We start from the raw sequence: 21222 nt of genomic DNA, 5'->3' as shown, positions 1-21222 counted from the left end.
ATAAATACTCATTTCTGAATCAGGAAAAAGAATCATTGTTCATGCCTCTGTTCATTATGTGTGATGGACAGCGGAGAGATAGAGTAACAATGAGGACTTGTAAGATCCAGATGGATGTTTTCCAATAGCAAAATATCCACGAAGATAATTTAAAAACAGACAATAGGTGAATAAATCTGACAGCAGATTAATTCACTCTGTTTTCAGAGATAACCTTCCTTTCTCTGTCTTAATTTGGCGTCTCAAGCAAACCTGCAGATCCATGCCTCTTAGGGGACTTACTTTAGGCAATTTATTAGACTTGGCCCAGGTCCCTGTGCTCCATAAAGGGCTTTGGCCATTTAGTCACAAATACAGCAGGAAACTCCACCAGACCTATAAAAGCACTGAAGTGTAGAAAGGATAGAGGTCCCCTTCAGTGGGCTGGTGGTGAGAGGTAGGGATGCTTGGCAAGTGACAGAGTTGTGACTTTGGTGATAATCTTCAACATTTGTTTGTAAAGGAGAGAATAAATACACTGGGGTTAAAATCAAACAAATAGATGACAGAAATGTCTTTGAACAGACTACTGATGTGCATTTTTTAGAACAGTCCAACAGTGACCAGGTTTTCTCTACTTTTTCCGAGATAATTGTGAGGACTTTTACAGAGAACCTCCATAAAAATGACATTGGTGGTCATTAACTATTCATCACAACACTCAACGCAGCCAAGTGTTGGGCTTCTGTGTGTGAGACAGTCTGTGTGTTTGTCTGCGTGTGCTTGTGTGTCTGCGTTTCTATGTTCCTGCATGTCTGTGTGCAAATGAGCTCTCTTGTGTCTGAAGAGATTTCCAGCTGCACAAATCCAGGCTCTGCTGTGGCCCGCTTGTCTGCCAGTTGTCTTTGTCTACCATCTCTCTTGACAAAAGTATTTTTGACCTCAAACTCCTCAGGGCAATTGTGCTGTGTGAAGTGAATCCAGGGTCACCCCACCTTACTGTGACCCAAACCACTCAGACGTTCTTTTTCTTTTCCTTTTTTGTCCCAAAGATGTGTTTGTGAAGGAAAAGGGGATGTTCGTGATACTGGGGGCGTAACTGTACCTCTAAGATTGAGCAAGTGGGCTGGGTTCACTGTGGTCTGGAGAGGGGGAGGGACATCGATGGAGAGAGAAAGGAACAAATGTAAAAGAATGAACAGCTTCAAGTAGCAGAGTTGCCATGGCTACAGAGAAGCGGATGAATGAATGACATCACAGTGGTAGGGCAGCGAGAGAGTGTGAAATTGATTTGGTGGTGGAGCATGGGGAGGTGGCTTTCGTTGGGTTTCTCGTAGGGAGGCAGACACACAATCGTCTTTCCCCCTTTCCGTGGTGTGGATGGGATTTCCGCGGTAAGGCTTTTCTATATTTTTCTCCTCCAATTAGGCTTAAGTATGATTTCGGCAATGGTGAGTGTAGGGGCGGGTTCTCTCTCTCATAACATCCTTCTGGTCTTGACAACATGTGAGACAAGTATGGAGAGTGAACATGTGGGTGTTTGTGTTGATGGATATAGTGTAGTTCTGGTGATCTGAGGGTGAGAGAAAAAGCAGTGTAGCCGTGTAGTTGTCATAAATCTAAATATGTGTTAATTGACCGATATTTCTTACCAAGCATGCATGTCTCTCACCAGGCATGAACAGCTGATTGTGCAATACGGATCAGAATATTGATGTGCTAGTCAAGTCTCAATATAATTGTGTCACATCTTAGAGCGGCATGATTAAAAGTATCCCAACAATGTGTGAGAAAACTATTGTGAAATCCTGTCTAGAGGCCGATACTTCTGATTACAAGATAAGTATTTGACCCCTTGGGAAATTGGTCTGATCACGTCATCACAGTATTACTCATAGAACTTCTCAATATTTTACCAAAGGACACTTAAGCAAAGAATCTTAAATAAAATTATTATCATTAAAGAAATAATTTAAATAAAACTAGATGAAAAACATGTTTAAAAAAAAAAATTGGAGTAAATATTTGGCTGCAAGTTCTCTGGAAAAGCTCTGCCATGCATGTGATTGTATGATTAATAACTTGGGTGACCTACATTGACCCTTGAAGGGTGGCTGCTAGAAGTCACAGCAAGGCCTATCAAGATCTTTAGCTCTGTCTCTTCTCTCGGCCAACATCCTGCAGAAAAGAGATTACATTAGGGATGAAAGGATCAACATTTCAGCTTAATTTGGGAGTATAATCCATTCCTGGGGGTACCAACTGGTGTGTATTCCTGATGGAAATGCATCTCATCGGATGTGTGAGATTGTAAAATTGTTGGTTACATCAGTGGGTGTCACAACAATAATCACTTGGGTTTTCATCAGCACATTTTTGAACATGTTTTAAAGACTGAATTGGAAAAGGATGACAGAACACAATGCACTTAATGGAAAAGGCTAATTGTACAGACAATTTAAGCCACCTTGTAAAACACAATTCATGAAACAAATGAGTTATTCTCTTGAAGAGCCTACAGAGATCTTATTATAAACTGGGGTGTTTCGATGGTGTGTAATATTTGAATTTGAGGCAAAAAGCAAAATTAAATGATGGTGAATAAAAAACCCCACAAAAAACACTAATCAGATTAAGATATAAATAGTATTAATGTGCTTTAATATAAGCTTTGACATTGGCTTAATGAATGAAGAGGGGGAGGAGAGCAAGTCTGAAAATGCTGCTTAAATGTGATTTTTGGAAACCTGACTGTGGATGAGCAGCATATAGCTATAGCACTGTACTGAAAAACATCAAATTCTTTTGCTTCCCTGATAAGCATATAATTACAGCAGTACGCAGCACATATTTATTTTTGAATACATACACATTTGAATATGTATATGTGTGTTGAGTTAGGTAGTCTTCACCCTCAAACCAAAACTTAACCCACAATACTTACAGCAAGTCGAAATGTCTTCTGCTTTACAAGATCATTTGTGGGATCACCCAGAAAGCCTGCTCTTTTCACCAAACATGATAGAGTGGGTTGGAGAACTGTCAGTGTAGGAAACTGTGCCCATTAAGTTCATGTATTTAAAACAAATTTTCAGATCCTTCATTGGTGCCACCACCACACAACCGTGCCCCCAAAGAGTTCAGAAAACGGTGATGTTATTCAAACTAGTGAGACGACCACAGAAATGCAAAAAAATTGCTGGAGAAACCGTCAACCTGTTGTCATGCATTTTCTTACAGAACATGGAGGCACACATTCATAGGAGACAATTTTTGTTTTGTCAGCTTCTCTAAAAAAGTTATTTTTAACATGGTGAATTCAATGAAGGAATTAGTGATTTTCCTTTGTCATCATTAAGAAAATAGTTATCTTTCTGCAGCTGCAATAGTTCATGTCTGGTGGGGTCAGCTGTGAGACCATCAGTAATTTAGTTTTCAGATCCACTGTCATCTGGCACATTTATTTTAACACTGATGATTTGGTTGCCCTTTTATTCTACCTCATCCCTGCGCCTGTTTAGTAGCGGCCAATGTTAGCTGAATAGCCACATTTTATCAGTTTGCTATAGTTGCTGGTCTAAGTATAGTAAGAGCTGGCATTGGAAGAGTAACCAGCCAAAGTTGTTTTGGGCTTGCCTTGTGTAGGTTTGCGTGCACTGTGTCCGCACACATTTGCAAACACAATGTAAACATAGAGTATCCCTGGGGACGTTTGTGCTTGAACTTTACAGCTGTGGGCACAGCATGGGAACACAAGCTGAATAATGATGGGGGTTAGTGGTGAGATCCAACTCAGCATGGGTGTGTTAGAGTACTTTGAACTACAGACAGAGTTCTTGTTTGCCATTGTGTGTTGGACAGTTTTCACGTTTGTAATTTCTAGTGAGGTCAGAACAGAAAAGGGTGAGGACTTTGCTCTTTGCAGAGTGATGCTTTATTTGCCAGTGTCTTTTGTTTGTCTGACATTGACTGCTGTCTGCAGGTTGCTGGTGATCTCATGTTGCCCATTGTGACAGCTTCTTTTAGTTGGAGGATAGGGAGCGGTGGGAAAAAATAAGATGACAATAAAATGTTCCCCCTTCAATTTTAAAAGATTGCGTGGTTGACAGGATGGGGATATTGTACCGAATCGTGGAGAGAAGCAGAAATATGTGAAGCAGCTCATGCTTTATTAATCGTAATCGTTCTCATTTGAATCTCACTGCATTTGTCCTATATTAATTCATTTTATTACAAGGTTCTTCTGAACCTACTGACTATTCCCCGAGGGTTCCTCTCTCTGATGATTTCAGCATGCCATTGTTTTCCATCTTCATAGCCAGATGTGATAATGAGCTCTATTTGTCTGCTAGTTTGCTACTTTTGACTGTAACATGTGGCAGAAGTTCACTAACTGTTCTTTTACCTGCTAGCCCTGCTGCTATAGACTACTGATCTGCAAAATTACAGGATTTGAAGAGCACATGCCACATAAATGTTCAATTAATAAGTGCAGCATTTATAACTAAAATGCCAAAGGAACAGTATATGGTACCCATCTGCAGGTTCAAGATTACCACTGGAATGTAAAACTTGTCTCTTCTGTTGTAGCAAACTAATATGCTTGAGTCTTGTCACTGTTCTGTGCACATCTTTTTATTCATAAGGTGAGATTGCACAGCCCCTTGCCTGTTTTGTCAGACTATAATGATACAGGCTGGTAAACCTGAGCCAGGGCTCTGGAATGAGTTTGTTACAACACAGCGAGTTGCAAATTGCTGCTTGAGGGCGTAGAAATTTAAATCATATATAACCATTCCTTGTCTGAGCTAATAAGACTGCTATCATTTGAAATGTTTTTTGCTCATTACTGTGCTGGCACAGAATGACTGTTGCTAAATTTAATGGAAGGAAGTTTATGAAATGTTATTGTTACCAATACCTAGAAAAGTATTGAGTATTGTAGACACACACAAGTCTAAGTGGGTCATTCTTCATTTCTTACGTTGAAAAAATGGTGTAGACTTAAGGGAATGTACATCTGACTATGTTCAAATATAAAGTAAAACTTCCTTACACATTGATGGGCAAATCATAATTATCTTAGCCTGAGAGTGTAGTAGGAGTTTGCTATGAAATGAGTCAGATGCAAATCTGTATATTTCTTAACCAGTCCTTTTTTTTTTTTTGTTACTTTTTTTTTTTTGTAAAAGAAAAAAACAGCCCAGCATGTCCCTGTGAATGCCATATTATCATAACACATAATGAAGCAGGACATTCCTGGAATCCAAGCCCATGTTGTGATGATCTGTGCTCATTGAGCCTCCTGCTGGTGTTTCAACCAATAATTGATATAATCTCTTTACATGCATTACGATGAGGACTGTTGACATCTTTCATCATGAAATCAAGCTGTTCTTTGGATCACTTCTTTTCTCATCTATCACCCCTTGTTGATGTTAACAGCATATGACAGCTGAGTTTGCTTTTGTTGTAATGTTTGATTTCTACTGAGTATTACTGATATAAAATGTCGAGATAATGAATATTCTGTGCTTCTGTTGTCAAAGGACAAATCAAAAGCAACATATAAGTAATTAATTTGGACCACAAAGTCACAGTCCAATTAAAAGTTCAAAAAATGCCAACATAGTTCGAGAGAATTTCCTTGTTGTTCATCTGGCTCAATAACATCATCTGTATGCTTAGTTGTGTCTCTCATCATACACACACAGTCTGGAAGACCTTTCCTGTCTGTCTTGTAGTGTATTTGTTTAAGTATCAACATCAGACTAGCCTCAGCATTGTAAGACCCACAGCTCAATTCTTTCAATACTTTCCAATGCTGTTGCATCAGTGACTGAGTTTTCTGTCATTTAGTAGAGTAAAAAACCATTTTGGAAGCGTCTGCAGTAATCTGTGTCCATCCATCGACCATTTACAGTTGTTCCACCAGAATTCGGCAACTATTGGAAAATAGTGTGCTCTGACTTTTTGATCAAATTCAAAATGACTAAATTAAAAGAAAAGGAATAAAAATATTGCATAGGTTAGGTGAATTTGCATATATTTATAAAATTGCAAAACTGCAATCTACTGGAGGGTCTCCATAATATACTATTCTTGGCTTGGCCTTGGATGAGTTGTGTGATACGCATAAATGAACCAAATTATTTTGTTTGGTTTTTTTTTCTAACAAATGTCTTGTCTTTGTGCATGTGCCCACAGTACCTAATATGGCCCCTAGTGAAGTTTCTGGTTTGTTCTGGCTTTTACAGCTTACAAAAAAAAAGTTGCTACAAGAAGCTCTGGTGTATCTTATGTTTCATTAACTCTTTTCGTTTGTCCTTGCAGAGCTACAGCGTAATACAATCATTCACTGAGAATGTTCGCTTCATGTCTACCAATACAATCATCCTAATCAAAATTGAAAAGAGACATGGATAACCAAGCATTGTGTTTCAATATATGTCACCTCAAATGTTCAAGTAATCCCTTCTGATTGTTTTTAATATTGACGGAAGGACAACCTACCTTTACTTCCATTATTATGGCTTATGGCAGAATAAATCTCAGCGAAACTTTTTTAAAGTCAATCCAAATAATAAATCCCTGCAAGTGTAAGATCATTCTTGTTTTACTTCAGTATTAGAGTGACATGAGGATAAAAAGGTAGAGATGAGGCTCTTAAAGCACTTTCCCTCAGGAACCAGATGCTTGGGGTAAAATAGATAAAGATGCTTGGCTTAAGCTGCAATGATGTCATTTCCTCGGACAAATGTAACAAGCAGTTTATTGGCCAAACAGGGCAGGAAAGGAAGGGAGTCAGTTCTTGAAAGCGTTGTCAATTCAGTAGACCTCCTGTTTGGGCTCTATATAATTTCTCTCATTAAGATTCCTTCATGTCTTCAGCATTGTCAGCAATGTCGTTTGAGGGCCAAATTGTGAGAATTTGTATTCATATATGAAAAGAGATAGTGACATTTGTTTTTAATTTGTTCTATTTATTTTTTTTGTGGCTCCTATCTTCAGTCAAACAATAACAGCAGTTGTGGCCTAGTTATGCAGATACCCCTACAATTTAAAGGTTGGCAGTTCGATCCCATGCTCCTGCTGTCTGCATGTCCTTGGGCAAGACACTGAACTCCAACCCTTGTTTAGCACCTTGCATGGCAGCTCAGCTGGTGTGTGAATGGATGAATGCTTTCTAGCATAACACGCTTTGAAACCACAGGGGTGTGAAAGCGCTATGTAAGTTGAGAACATTTACCATCTACAAATTCAGATGACATTGGTCACATACAAATTGTGCGAACAATATCAATATACAGCATCCACAAGATGACACTGAAATTGACATATGATGTGCACAATCTTCCATAAAGCTTTTTTTTTTGCAAGAATGGAATAAGTCTTTCTGCTTCCAAAGATGACAAAATGGAAAGCTGGTTAAGCCTGACAGTTAGGGTAATTTTATATGTGTTTAGGAATAAGATCCCAGGTTTCCATCCAATTAAAAAAAAAAAGCCTTGAAAATACCTTGTTTTCCATAGTTGCACGGTTTGAGCTTGATCGGTAAGGGTTTGTACACATATGCGCATGTTTCGTATTAGCCATTTATTGAACATGCAAATAGTATTCACATTCTAATAATCAAGCATCTGTGTTATAATTTCAAAGAGAGAGTATTTTGAAGAGATGTATATTCTTACACAATGCATTAACATTCAAATTTTCTGTGCGCCCTTTAGCTTTGCTGTTACCATGAGCATACAAATTCAGATGCAATATGCCCACAATCAAGCGTAACAACACACATCATGATGCATTTATCGCACTGGCTGACACATGAAGGTGATGATGACAAAACGCCAGCTGTTCAAAGTAAAATGAAGACACAAGTTATGTTAAGAGTATATCGCAGCTGTTTTGGCAGAAGGCGAGGTTCAGTCTAATCACTCAAATAAAAAGTCTGAATAAGCATCTCAGGATTTTCCCCAAAATATGGCTGCAAATATGCTTCCAAAGGGACCAGACGCTCCTACAAAGAGTAATGACACCACTAAGATACCAGATCATAGGTGGAATTATGGAAATGTATATTTCAAAGACATTTTTAGTGCCCTGCATTGAGTCAGTGCTATTTCTTATGCAGTTATCCACACTTTCAATCAATTTACAAACAAAAATAAATATGTTTATTAATAAATGATCTACAAAAGATTAATAAATGATCTACAAATTTGATTTTTAATCATTTTCTTATCAACAGCACGGTTCGATTTTGAAAAGGGGACCTTTGTGTGTGGAGTTTGCATGTTCTCCCCATGTCTGCATGGGTTTTCTCAAAAACATGCAGCATGTTAATTGAAAAAAAATTGGGAAAAATTGCCCTGAAAGAGTGAGTGAGTGGATGGTTGTCTGTCTATACATGTGGCTCTGCAATTCACTGGCGATCGGTCCAGGATGTAGCCCGCCTCTCGCTCGATGACAGCTGGGATAGGCTCCAGCATCCCCCGCCACCCTGAATGTAGGATAAGCGGCAGACAATAGATGGATAGATGGATTTTTTTTTCTGCCCTTTAATTCAGACCGTGATTTTCAGTCCAAGAATCCTGTATGTGACTCACACACTATACTAAACATTTTCAAGAAATCATCTCCCTTAATGTTTCCTGTAGCTGCACCATTCAGCATTACATATACAATGTACTTACCTAAATTAGCCATAAGTCGAAAGCAGGATTTTTTTAGTGTTTTCTTTGTTTCCAGCTAAATAAGGAAACCCTGCATTTTTTCGCTGATGAATCAGCAAGAGATTTTAGCTAACTCTGTCCTCACTTATCAGCAATGCTATACATTTCTGGCTGATATTCATTCATTTAGGATTAAAATCAGTGCTTTAATTTAATTGCTGCTAAAAGAATTACTTAACTGTTGAACAAATGCTTCCCAGGATGATTTACAAACCAACTGCACATCATCAACATGAGGCCAGGATCATGACATTGACTTACTGGAGTTGTTAAGGTTTATAGTAGCTCACTTAGATGATTAGTTTGATTGTTTTAAAAGGAAAAATGTCAAAAGCATTCTGGCTCTTATTATTCCTGCTTGACATTATATTTTATGGTCCTGAAGGGTTCTACTAAATGTTAACGAGTAAATGTTGGAAGTGGTGTGGGGCTAAAAATAGGATTCAAGATCTATTTCCTCATGATTTTAAAGCAAAATGACGCTGGCCATACATTTTGTACTTTAGATTTTCAGGGGGTCAGGGGTTATGCTTGGTGGGCCTGCTGGTCTTGCAATATACTGGGAACAACCCTGAATTAATGTTTCAGCTTATTAAAAATGTTTTCTTCATAAACAATGAAATTAAAAGTTAATTTCTTTTTTATCCATTCAATGTGCCCTGTTTCAGTCCTTCACCTCAGTGCAGTATGGATTTAGTACCGGTAATATTCAGGACAAAACTCCATCCCATTATCCTCTTACAGTTACACTTCAGTTGAGTCAACACGCCTCCAAGCAGCATGTTTCACATTGAGAATTTGTGTCAAATCTGGTCTTAGTTTGCCAGCACATCACTGTTCCCCCATACAGCATGTTACACATCTATAGCTGCAGGCGATGACAAAAAGATTTAGAAAGAGTCGTTAATGCTTCATGACATTGGGATGAAAAAGTATGACATTTTCCTGTCACATCTGCAAGCTGTGAGGTCTGGATGTCATGGCTAAAGTGTCAGTGGGAGAGGTGCTATCTTTCATCAAAATACCATTTTATCCAGTAAGCAGCATAGTGTGAATGTTTATGGGTCCTCTATGAATGGTTGTATGTAAGGTTTATTATTGACTATTGATGATAATGCGCTTATAGTATAACGGTTATACAGGCATATACAGCAAGCCACAGGTTATACTATGACCTGTGGCTTGCTGTACATGCCTGTTCAGCTTAAATGAGAGCATTCAAAACAAATGTGCATATATGTGTATGCGCATACAAGTATTTATATTTCTCAGGTAGACTCTGTAGGGATACTTATTTCGGAGGAGATGCCGCATGTATCTGTGACCTGATTTCTAATGACAGGAATTACTCGAGCATCCAGTCGAACACACAGACACACACATCCTTCTTTCAGTCTATCTTTATTTTTTTCATTCCCTTTCAACCTTGCCTTGCTGCCACTGTGAGTTCACTAAATAAGCCTCCCCTGCTTCTCATGCTATTTTATTCCATCCCCACATGCTCATGTTTGACAGGAGTGGGAAACGTTCTGTTCAAATCTTCCACAGAAAATGCAGCATGATGTATGACCTGCATGTGTAAGAACGCTGGCGCATATAAAATGTGTCATAACCCCATTTCAGTTACAAATTATGCTTTTTGAAGGAGCTTAACTTTCACTTATATTATGTGTTTGCGGTTTGCTTTTCTCTTTTTCCATCTCCTGTGCCTGTCTGTTCCCAATATCTTCGCGTTATCTACTTATCATCTAACCTCCTATAGTCGTGTGCAAACTCATACACTTTATGATTCCAATTACTTGGATTCTTAATTTTAGATCTAGACCTTGCACATGTATGTAGGCAAAGCTTATTTGAATTGATCTTGATGTTTATATTTTTACGAAATATAAACTTTGCTGATTTCTTTGTGTTGTTCTGTGTTGTGGATAGTGGATAGTTGTGGATAACTGGTTCTTCTACTCAAAAACATTGCATTTTGACTGTCTTAGCATGACAAATAACCCCCCCCCCAATATTTTTCAATGTTAAGCTGAGACATTAATTAAAGCAAATGAGCCTTAAAGCTTGAAATCACAAGGATTGCCCACCAACACAATGACACTGCACTCAGTTAGGGCACTTACTGTGTCATACTCTCACTATATTTGCCAGCAAGTGTGCATAACATAGTGGTCTTAAGCCATGCCATTAAACTAAACTATACATCTAAACTAAACTATATTCATCATCTGATAAATTGCAGATAGTTAGAACCATTGATGAGCACTTAACCTGTCATCACACCAAAAAGCCGCACTGCAGCACCTTCTCTCACTCTTTCTCTGTGCCTCCGTGTCTCTTTCCCTTTCTCTTTCTCTCTCTCTCTCTCTCCTTCTCTCCCTCACTCTCCATTAAAGCTATCCTTCTGTTCATTTTAAACCCCCCTCAACTCTGTCCCCGTCCCCGTCCTCAGCATGTCCTGCTTATTCTTCCTCCTCTTGCTCCCCCTGCTGTATCTGCATATTCTCCATTTTTAATTCCTACCCTATTCTTTCTCCTTCAGTTTCCTCTTGTTTCCTCCAGCTGCAGTGTTGTAGCCACACTAAGTGGCTATGAGGCAAACCTCTCGCTCCCTTTTAATTCCAGTTACCAAAAAAGGTAGATGATCATTTCAAGAAGTGTGCATTTGCATGAATGGCTTCATATGTGCATGAAAAATGGGACCGGTGGGGGTGTGTGAAGAGGTGAGGAGCATTGCGTCATTGGGGGTGTGTTGAATGGGAGGTGGGCTAAGCCGGCTGTCAGTCAATGACGTGAGAGGGGCACGTGCAACAGTCATGGCTGGGAAGACATTGCGAGCTGGTTATCTGGCTGTAGGCAAGAGGAGCAAGAATCAGCCACAGCTCACTTGCTGATGGGTTAACCGTGGGAGTGAGTGAATGTGTGTGTGTGTGTGTGTGTGCGTGCATGTGTGTGTGTGTGTATGTGTGTGTGTGTGTGTGTGTGTGTGAGAGAGTCTGAGACAGAGTCTGTGCGCATGTACATACTGCATGGGGTGCAATCGGAGCTACTGCTGGTGAATAATGCAGACAGGGGAACGGAGTTTGGATAGGATGCAGGAAGCAAGATTAATAATGAATCCTGCTGGGTTATGAGATCTGTGTTAGTTAGTTGGATCAAACCTGTAGCTGCTTGCTGCCTGACACTTTTACTGGCACCCTGATCACCTTCCTACCTGCCTCCCAGCCAGATTGGTGGAATATCTAACTTATTCAAAAATGTCTCACTACCACTTCATCAAATGCTGTAAGTAGAAATTCAGCATCTCTTTATTGGTCAGCATATATGTGTGCAGGCATGAGTGTATTTATACTTGCTTTATGTGTGTCCCTGCAACTAATGTGTCAGATTTGCATTGTAAGTAATTTCATTCATCATATTTTGGTTTAGTCACCATCTGCCCACAAAGCAGCACAAGAAAAACTTGGTATGGATATTTGTATGTGTGTTTGGTTATGTATATATGTGAGCGTTCAGTAAGTGGGTGTGTGAGCATGCCGCAGAGAAATGCTGCAGATGTGTGAAGTTGACCAGTGAATGCGGCAGGTAGCAGCAGAGGGAAAGAAAATGAAACACAGCCACAGAGACTCAGATACCCTGGGCATTTGGTATATTTATTACATCCTGACAGAGTGATGGAGATACAAAGTCATTTCACAGAGAGAAGATCAAGAGGGAAACTGAGGGTGTTTTGGAAGTGTGCTTTATAGAGTGGGGGAATAATGGGATTGGACGATGGGAAGTAGGTGAAGATAGACTAACTGATAGATGAAGAATGCAGCCGAGCTTTGCACAGAGTGATGGTAAGAAATGGGGATCAATGCTACTACTTGGAGCTGGTAATGCAAGCAAGAATGATAGGAAGGAGGGAGGATGGAAATGGACAGAGAATGCCTCCGATAAAGGATCTCTCATCCCTCAACGTATACCTATATAATGCAGTCATTCTCATGTTTTCATCATAATGTGTCACTTTCTGTGAAGAGGTATTAGGCAAGAGAACAAAGCATTGCAAGAAAACATCATTTGATCAACCACCTTGTACATTTATATGCATTGTGTGAAGAAGGAAATCAGCGTGTCTGTTGCCCGTGATACGAATAGGATTCTTCTGTCTAATAATGTTATGTATTTAATGTCTCCATTTAAAAGTAGAGCTAAGAAAATCCATTTTCCGGCTGTAAAAAGACATGGAGGCCAGATGTGATTTTGTATCCTTATATAGTTCAGATAATTCTTAATTTGGTAATGTACGTGTCCTAAGACATAGATAGTTTATTGACAAATTTTCTGCAATGAGACGTTTATTTTGTCTTGACGTACTTTTTTCCAGCCGACGGAAATAGTATGTATCTACTCCAAAGGTTTCTGCATTGGGTATGGGTCATGTCTTCATAAATATGCCATCATATGTGATGTCTGTCAGGTAGTGGGTGTTTATGGGTTGATGGAACCACAGCCTTGACAGCAGGGTGACAAAATGCGAGGGATATAATTGTCTGAACCAAAAAGAGAGGATGACATAGTCGACAAGTCAAGGCAGTGATGGAGTCAGAGATGGTGTAAAAGTTGACCTCATCCATATTCTAGGCTGCCACAGACTGAATCACTGAGCTAATAACATTTGCTACACATCTGCTTACTATGGTTTACAGTTTACTAACCCTATACAAGATCTGGGATCAATATATCAATATATCAGTCAGTCACTTGGATGGTTTGCTGTAAAATTCTGCAAAGAAATTTGTTGGACATTGAGCAGGAAGCATTCTGATTTTCAGATTTTCCTTTAAATGGCTGAGCTGCTACGATTGCTGTATTCTCTTTGGTTTTTTTTTGCAGGAATAATGCAGTTTTTACCGGTAATATTTTTTTACCGGTAATATTTGAGAAGCGATATTAAAAAGACAATACAGTTCATCGAGAAAATTCATGGATTAGTGTGGTTGATGCAGATCTCAGCCGTCTTAGGATGGAATCTCCTCTTTATTCATTCAGTGATGGATTGATCGCAATGACATTTGGGTAAATCTGCAAGGATGATGTTACTGACTTTAATGTGTCAATAAGGCCTCTAGGTGGATTTTTATCCCTTTAAATTTTGCAATTTTTTTCCATACAATGAACAGTGCGCTCCAACAAATGAAATTATATAGCTTTATAGTCTTGCCTGTGTTAAACACGTTCACGTGCCTATGGAACTATCCATTCACAATCAATGTCAGTTCATCAACTATTGCCAGAAGTTTAGTGTGGCTAAAAATGAAAAACATACTATTAATATACTACTACATACTATTAGCATACTACAGATTATTGGTGTCCTACGATATGAAAAAAGGCGGTGAGGAGAAGAGAAATGTGCGCGAACGGAAGAGAAAAAAAGGTGATACCAAGGTAATGAAAAATAAACCTGCACTATAAATAGGTGGAGTGGCAGCTCAATGGAAGAGGCAGTGGGTTGATTGTGCAGGACTATCAGTTTGCTCAATATGAAGCCAAGTTCAGATACATGCCCTCAACCTCCCAGCTCTTGGGACCTTCTTATTTGGGATTTGAACACAAGAGAGATTATTTTTGAGTGATGCTCTAATATATCAGAGCAGATAAAGCTGGTAGACTGTGTATGTTTATAAGCACGAAATGGAGGCAGCGAAGCAAGTGTTTGAGTAAACAAAAGAATATTGAACAAGAGAAATACTCAGCGGCATCATTTTTTCCACCTGCATGTATTTGTATATTGTCAAAACACATGTCATATATCTAAATAAGAGAACTTATGGTCGACACAAAGTAGCACCACTTCACATCATTCTTGTCTTGCTTTTCATTTCTGGGTGTCTAGACTTGTAAGACGAGAGAAAGAGAGAGAGGTGAAGAACAGACACCAGGGAATGTGGGAAATATAATGGCAGCATGCAGCACTTCAAAGATGCCCCACAAACAAGAAACAACCACATAACAAGAAGACAAATTTAGTCAGTTTAGGGCTAATTCAGATAGATAGGATTTACTGAGACGGAGACGTGCCCACATTTAAGATAGAATAATTGGAGAAAGAATTAAGCGAAAATAAATTCAAAGCACTCGGAACAAAAGGTATATGAGAAAGCTACAATAGATAGATATAGTGGTCAAAGAGAATGCGTCAGAAAGGTAAACTCAGTGTATACTGCAAAAGACCCCATGTCGTGCATGTCCACAGAGCTCACCGTGGCCTGAAACTGTCAATCTGTCAGTGCTGCTGATGACAGGTCCAAGGGAACTATTTAAATGCATAGCTCCTTCTACTGATTTGTATGTTCACTTAAATTGTATATGTATAAAGGGAGTAAACCTATACACTTCCAGAAAAATTCTAAAATTAGCTTCCCCTTAAACGTTGTACATACAAATCACCCAAGGAAATCATAATAGTTTGTTTCTGCTACTGTGCAGTAGGGTATGTTTAGCTATGGTCCACTGAGACATGATGATTCAGGAGAATCACACAGTTGGCATAGGAGAGATGACAAATAAAATAATGCAATGCCTCTTTCAACAAACCCAGGGGCTAAACAGACACTGTGAATATCCTCAACAGATAATATGCTAAATAGTTAACGTAACAATAGTGGTACAACTGCACAGAGAGATGAAAAAATGCATGAAAACACAAAACATCCAAAGTGGAAATCGCAGTGTGTTCCCCTTCACCAAGGCTAATACCTGGAGTGGCTGGCAGAGTTCATGTTTGTTTTGTTTTTTGTTTATTTGCTTTTGTTTATTTGTTCCTCATCTGAATCTTTTATGTTACGTGCCATTCTCAAACTGTATTCAAATGAACATGGATTTACCAAAGTGGTCCCCCTGACTCTTAGTCCAGTTGATGACACAGAATTTTTCATCATCTATCAATTTATGAAATGTTTCTCCATAATTCTCTTTATCTTGCCAGGTTGTTTCCAGCTATGTAATGTGTTTCGTCAAAACATGGAGATAGACCAGTGTCTCCTGGAGTCTCTTCCAATTGGCCAGCGCCAGCGGCTTGTCAGGAGGATGCGCTGTGACCAGTTAAGGGCGTATTATGAGAGGGAGGAGAACCTTCAACGCAAGCAGAGTGGACATCAGATTCGGGCCCAGGCTACCCATCACAAGAAGCACCGAGTCCGCTTCAGCCCTGCAGATGTCATACAAGATGCCATCATCCGTCACGATGACAAGGAAGGTGTGTGCATGTGAATTGTAAGAGAATAATATGAGAGTGGGCACTGGCTATGATTTTTGCCTTTTTGAAATACCTATATTAACTGTCATACACATCTTCAAACTCCTCAAGGGCAGTGTGGTTGAAAGTAGAGGTCCTTGTGAGGACAATGTCTGGGTTGACAGAAGGTGTTTGCTCGACAGCACAAGAAGATGAAATGTTGACTCAAGGCGCTCTGATCAAAAAGAATAATTTCTATACAGCAGTAATTACTTGTGGACTTTGAAAGTGCTATTTTGTGTTTTCTGCCATCTGTCTCCAGCATTTTTCAGAGCACCCAATAAAGGTCTGGAATACTTAGAAGATGATTGCAATCGACAATGATAATCTGACATAGTTCCCGTTATCATGATGTAGCCACAAGTTATCAAGGATCTCTTTTAGCAAGCTCGCTTGGCAAAAACCAACAGACCACAATCCTAAATTAGGGCTGTCATGGAGGTTATCATCAAGTTGTGAGAGTAGACGCATTATCAACCAAATGCTGGTATTGGGTGACCAGTTGCAAATATGGAGAATCGAGGAACTGCATTATTGGCCTAAAAACCAAAAAATTACTAAACAAAACAAAACAAAACAGAAATTAATTCTCAAACCAGTCTCTGACTTTCTCTCAGAGTCTTCATACCTTTTTCCCAAGGGCAGTGCTGTGCTTTCAACCATACATTATTCTTCTGCTTTTGCTAGCCTCTTGCCTATCCTACTTGCAGCTGTTGGGGGTGCATCAGTGTCAGTTCTACTAGCAGTCTTTGCGGGTCACTGTGTTAATCTCTTCCACCGCCACAGATGAACTTCATCTGATGTCAGTGGGGCCAGCTGGTGTGACACTGCAACAGTCATGAAGAATCCGGGGTTCCTTGGCTTGACATGAATCATATCCGCCAGCCATCCCTCAGTCCCCTCTGTTTAATGCATACCCACAAGCAGGACTCTGCCCCAGCACTAAACTAGTTCGAGGTTGTTTGATTACCTTCAGGACGCCCTCTTAATGTCCCTGGAGATAACATTTTGCCTTGATTAAAGAGTTTAATAGAGAGATTTTCCCTCTAAGATACCACTTGACATAAACCATTGCGGGAAATCTTTGTGAACAAAACTATGTTGGCCCATCTACAGTTTTGCATTTATTCATGAGAGAGATGGACCTGTTCAAACCATTGCATTGAAAGATACTTCAGCACTTTCTGTGCCACTTTATAATTACTCTAGAGCATTTCTCAGCTGTACTCAAATGCAGGATTATGACAGATTTATTTAGCAGATTCTGATTCAATTGTCTTGCCTTTTGCGAATATTTGCCTCAGGGCTCTACCGAGGATGTGTAATAACGTGAGCGTTTCATGTTTCCCCCTGCTTGCATTAATGTGCCAAGAAAAGAGGGAACGTTCAACCAGTTTTCCAAAGCGGTAACTGGCAAAGCTATGATATAATGTTTTACCCGCCCGGTGATATTGCCATAGAGGGTTGTCGTATGTTCTTTGCCTCCATGCCTCCATCTGGGAAGATGCCTGGGCTCTCCTTTCAAGGCAAGATATCCAGCTACCCAACATCAGAACTCGGTCCTACTGTGACATCTCCACTATGTTAGGATTATTACTGCAGGAGCATTCTGTCCCAGATTCTGATTAGAACCCATGCTGCATGTGATTATTTACACATCTGTCTACTGTATGTTCTACATCTCACCTAAGGTAACAAGGAATTTAGGCTTTCACAATTAGATTGCAGATATATGCTACTGAAATGAATTTCTTCCACAGGCTGGCAGGTCAGTCTTAGAGAAAGAATGGAGACCAATCAAAAGGTTTAAAGAAATGTGGAGTAGAGCTTTGTTGACTTGTCAATAACATATGCTCACCTGATAAGGATGCCCCCCAGATGTAAAGGCTATTGCGTGATGTTGACCATGAACAAAGTTGACGGATTATTTTGCTTATACGACATAAGAACTTCCTGGGATCCCCCAGAATGAGCTGAAGATCATTCCTGAGGACAGAGATGCCAGTATTGACATACACCAACTATGGCTTCCCATCAAGGGTTCTGTCTGTATTTCGGTTGTTATCCTGTCTCCCAACTAGCCGCTCAAATCGTTTTTAGGCTCACATGTGTTAGAGCTTTGCTTATTGTTTTCTCTAGAAATACGGAGAACATGAATTAACAAAGCAAAAAAGTTACATCAAAGACAAAAACATTTTAACGATAATGTATGAAATATATGGACTGTGTCTTTATCTATCATTGGAATATTTGTATTAATTGCTTTATAATCTAAGTTTAAAGAAGACCATTTCTGGAAACTTCATGCCAGGTACCACTCCTGGAATGAACAGGACTACGTTACTGGAGCCTGCATCATGCCCTCCACCACTTTGTATCTCAAATTAATTCGCAACACTACGAAAAAATACTTTTTTCACCTTGCTTTATGTCTTGAGGTCAGATATCAGTTTTTACTTTTTGCCACTTAAGGCCATACTACACAACCGACACAGTTCCAATAATCTTAATGGACTTGATGAACAAGGCCTGAGGTAGAACCTTAAGTCTGTGGAAAATACAGCCTATGCATTAATGGGCTAGTGGATCTATTGCTCTAGCGAAAGAGAGCAAGGTACTCTTATGGAAGTATAATTACTCTCTGAATTGGCCCCTACCATTATTGAACAATATAGATTCAACCTGTGGGCACAACACAGCACTGCAAACATAATTACTTTTGTGCTTTGGCGTACTGACTGCTCCTATATTTGTTAGTACATCTTCTATTTTCATATTCATTCAATAAAATGTGATGAAATTCAATGAAACACTTCAAACATGGATCAGTTTGTGTTTGATGAGGTAAATGGATGCATATGCGATCATGCATGCACATGGACAAATTCCGTATAGTAGTATACTCTACTTATATATATTTGTATATATGTCTGTGTGTATTTATATTTTTGGATGGAATTTGCATGTTCTCCCTGTGTCTGCAAGGGTTTCCTCCAGGTTCTCTGGTTTCCTTCCTTCCTGGCCAAAAACATTCAGCAGGTTACTTAGAGGAATGGGAAAATTGCCCAGAGGTGTAAATGAGAGAGTGATTGGTTGTCTGTCTCTATATGTGGCCTTGCAATTGACTGCTGACCAGTCCAGGGTGTAGCCCGCTTCTCGCCCGATGGCAGTTGGGATCGGCTCCAGCATCACTTGCGGCACACGCCTACATTGTGTTGCTGTCACTGTAGAGTCTACACCTCACATGAAAAGGCCCCCTGAAGGAATTGAACAAGGAACCATTTCTCTGTGAGTCAGAAGTGTTAACATAATATATTTGACTATATGTATCTTATGATAAAAACAGGAGGTAACACTTGCAAGTTGCATTTAGTAATAAACCCATGGCGCTGTCAGTAATTTTCAATGATCTGACTTCTTTATTCCTATATTATGGATCTTTATATGTCGAGTACAGTCCCTGGCTTCTTCTGTTATGCGTTGAATGCCTTATGCCTCCTTATGACTGATTGTGAGATAAAGACCAAAGACTAAAATGAATAGCACAAGCAATGACTTCAGTAAAGCAGCACATTAAGGGGCATTAAGGCATTCTTTTCAAATTTATGAAGAATCATCGCTCAGCAAGATATCCACGACCAGAGGTTTCAAAGAGAGAGGAAAAAAATAAGATTTAATCTCTTATTGTTCCTGCACTGAAAATACTAACATGCTTTATTCCTGAGGTAAGATATATTGCATTCTAACGTGACAGGGAAGTGTTTTTCAATCCTCTTTGCAGGTAGGGCACACTGCAAAAAATTCATGGCAATTAATATTCAATTTGCAAGTCATAGTTTGAGCATGCACTACGATTTAATAACTAGGGTAAAATAGCAATTTACCAAAAGGCCTGAAAAATATTGTTTCTAAGGGGCTGAATTGAAAACAACTTTTTATTGTCATGAAAAACACCCATACTTATATACCATTGCCGATAAGGAAATGATCAATTAACCATGTATTCTTATCTGTTATTGCCATGCATTGAATTTTAAGTTTTATAAGGGTTTTGGTTCTCCAAAATCAAAATCTGGGGATATCTGGATATCTTTTTTTATATTAAAGGTCCACCCAGAAAAAAAGAGTGGTTGTGAATCTTAAATAGCATCATCAATAGTCATGTGGAGTATGATTACTTTCATCATCAGGGAGTAAAAAAAGATCTAATTATGTCCTTATTTATAACGGTTAACGCTTAAGATAGAGATTGACGAGAATCTGGCGTTGTGGGTATTTTCGCAGAAATTTTGGTATGGTATCTTTGGTTCTTAGTCAGATAATCGGTGCACACCTCGTTTGTGGTTTCTTGCTCTCATCATCTGCTGGTCTGTGTCTCTTTCCCACATCCTCCAGCAGTTTCTAGTTGGTTGCCATGGTAACACCACATATATCTCCAACAGCTGTTTTGCAATTTTCCAGAAAATGACAGCAGATTTAGCTTTGCTCCCACTTTCCATATCCCCTTCCACCAAGTCCTGATAAAAAGCTTGCGCCGAAGCAAAATTTGATGTGAAATACCGCTCCCGTGATGACATATCGAAATGACATTTCGAGATTAATAGCAAAGAGAAATAATTTTGTCATGGAACAAGAATGTCGGTGTTTTAATGGTTTTGCATACAGTTACTTGGTGTACATAAATCTTTGTAATGACTGATGATCCTTCCCTCCCTCTGCCACACTATAGAGGGAGGCAAAGTAAATAATATACTAGGGCTGAAGCTTATGGGAATTGCAATGGTTGCAGATTTTAAAAGTATTAACATGACAGTATTATCAATGAGCTGTGGTGCAACTAAGCAGTTATAGTGAGTTTTTTTGTTATAAAATTCTATTCCATCTACTGTTGACCTATAGTAGACAAAAGTTAAGTACTTCCATGATTATATCAAATCCAACCAATAGTGTGCTTTGTAAAATGAAAAAATGCCTTTTTCTCTTTGGACACTGAGACAGCTAATTTTAACCAAAGACATGCGTAGTAGTTGACCCAATTCAGCTGAAATGTCACTGTCATTGTGATGGAATCGGCTTTTAAGTGGCTTTATCCTCTGTGTGGTTAAAATGTCATCTATGGACTTTCACTTAGTCTACATGAGCACTCTTTCCAATCCCTGAAGTCCTCAAGTGTGTCCTTTAATTCTCGGATAATTTTAGGATTAGAGACTTTCATTGGAA

At 39.2% G+C, this 21222-nt stretch overlaps 1 protein-coding gene across 4 annotated transcripts in view; it reads left to right on the top strand.

The window, feature by feature from the left end:
* Positions 1-1325: 1325 nt before the first annotated feature.
* Positions 1326-21222, top strand: part of myo16 (myosin XVI) — an 88504-nt gene continuing 68607 nt past the window's right edge. The window contains exons 1-2 of one of the 4 annotated variants that reach the window (XM_086145205.1): positions 1326-1373; positions 15694-15963. In XM_086145205.1, the coding sequence (XP_086001331.1) occupies positions 15729-15963 (235 nt within the window). In that variant the 5' untranslated portion in view covers positions 1326-1373; positions 15694-15728. Of the gene's footprint in view, positions 1374-11254; positions 11355-11589; positions 12003-15693; positions 15964-21222 lie in introns of those variants that run through there. The other 3 variants (XM_086145203.1, XR_015106033.1, XM_086145204.1) reach the window with 3 other exon arrangements.

Source organism: Fistularia commersonii, chromosome 4 (genome assembly GCF_037954325.1).
Source record: "Fistularia commersonii isolate RoL2024-O1a breed Wild chromosome 4, RoL_Fcom_v1.0, whole genome shotgun sequence".
Classification (NCBI taxonomy): Eukaryota; Metazoa; Chordata; class Actinopteri; order Syngnathiformes; family Fistulariidae; genus Fistularia; species Fistularia commersonii.
Note: the sequence above shows the minus strand (reverse complement) of the source record. Positions and strands in the feature narration are given on the sequence as shown.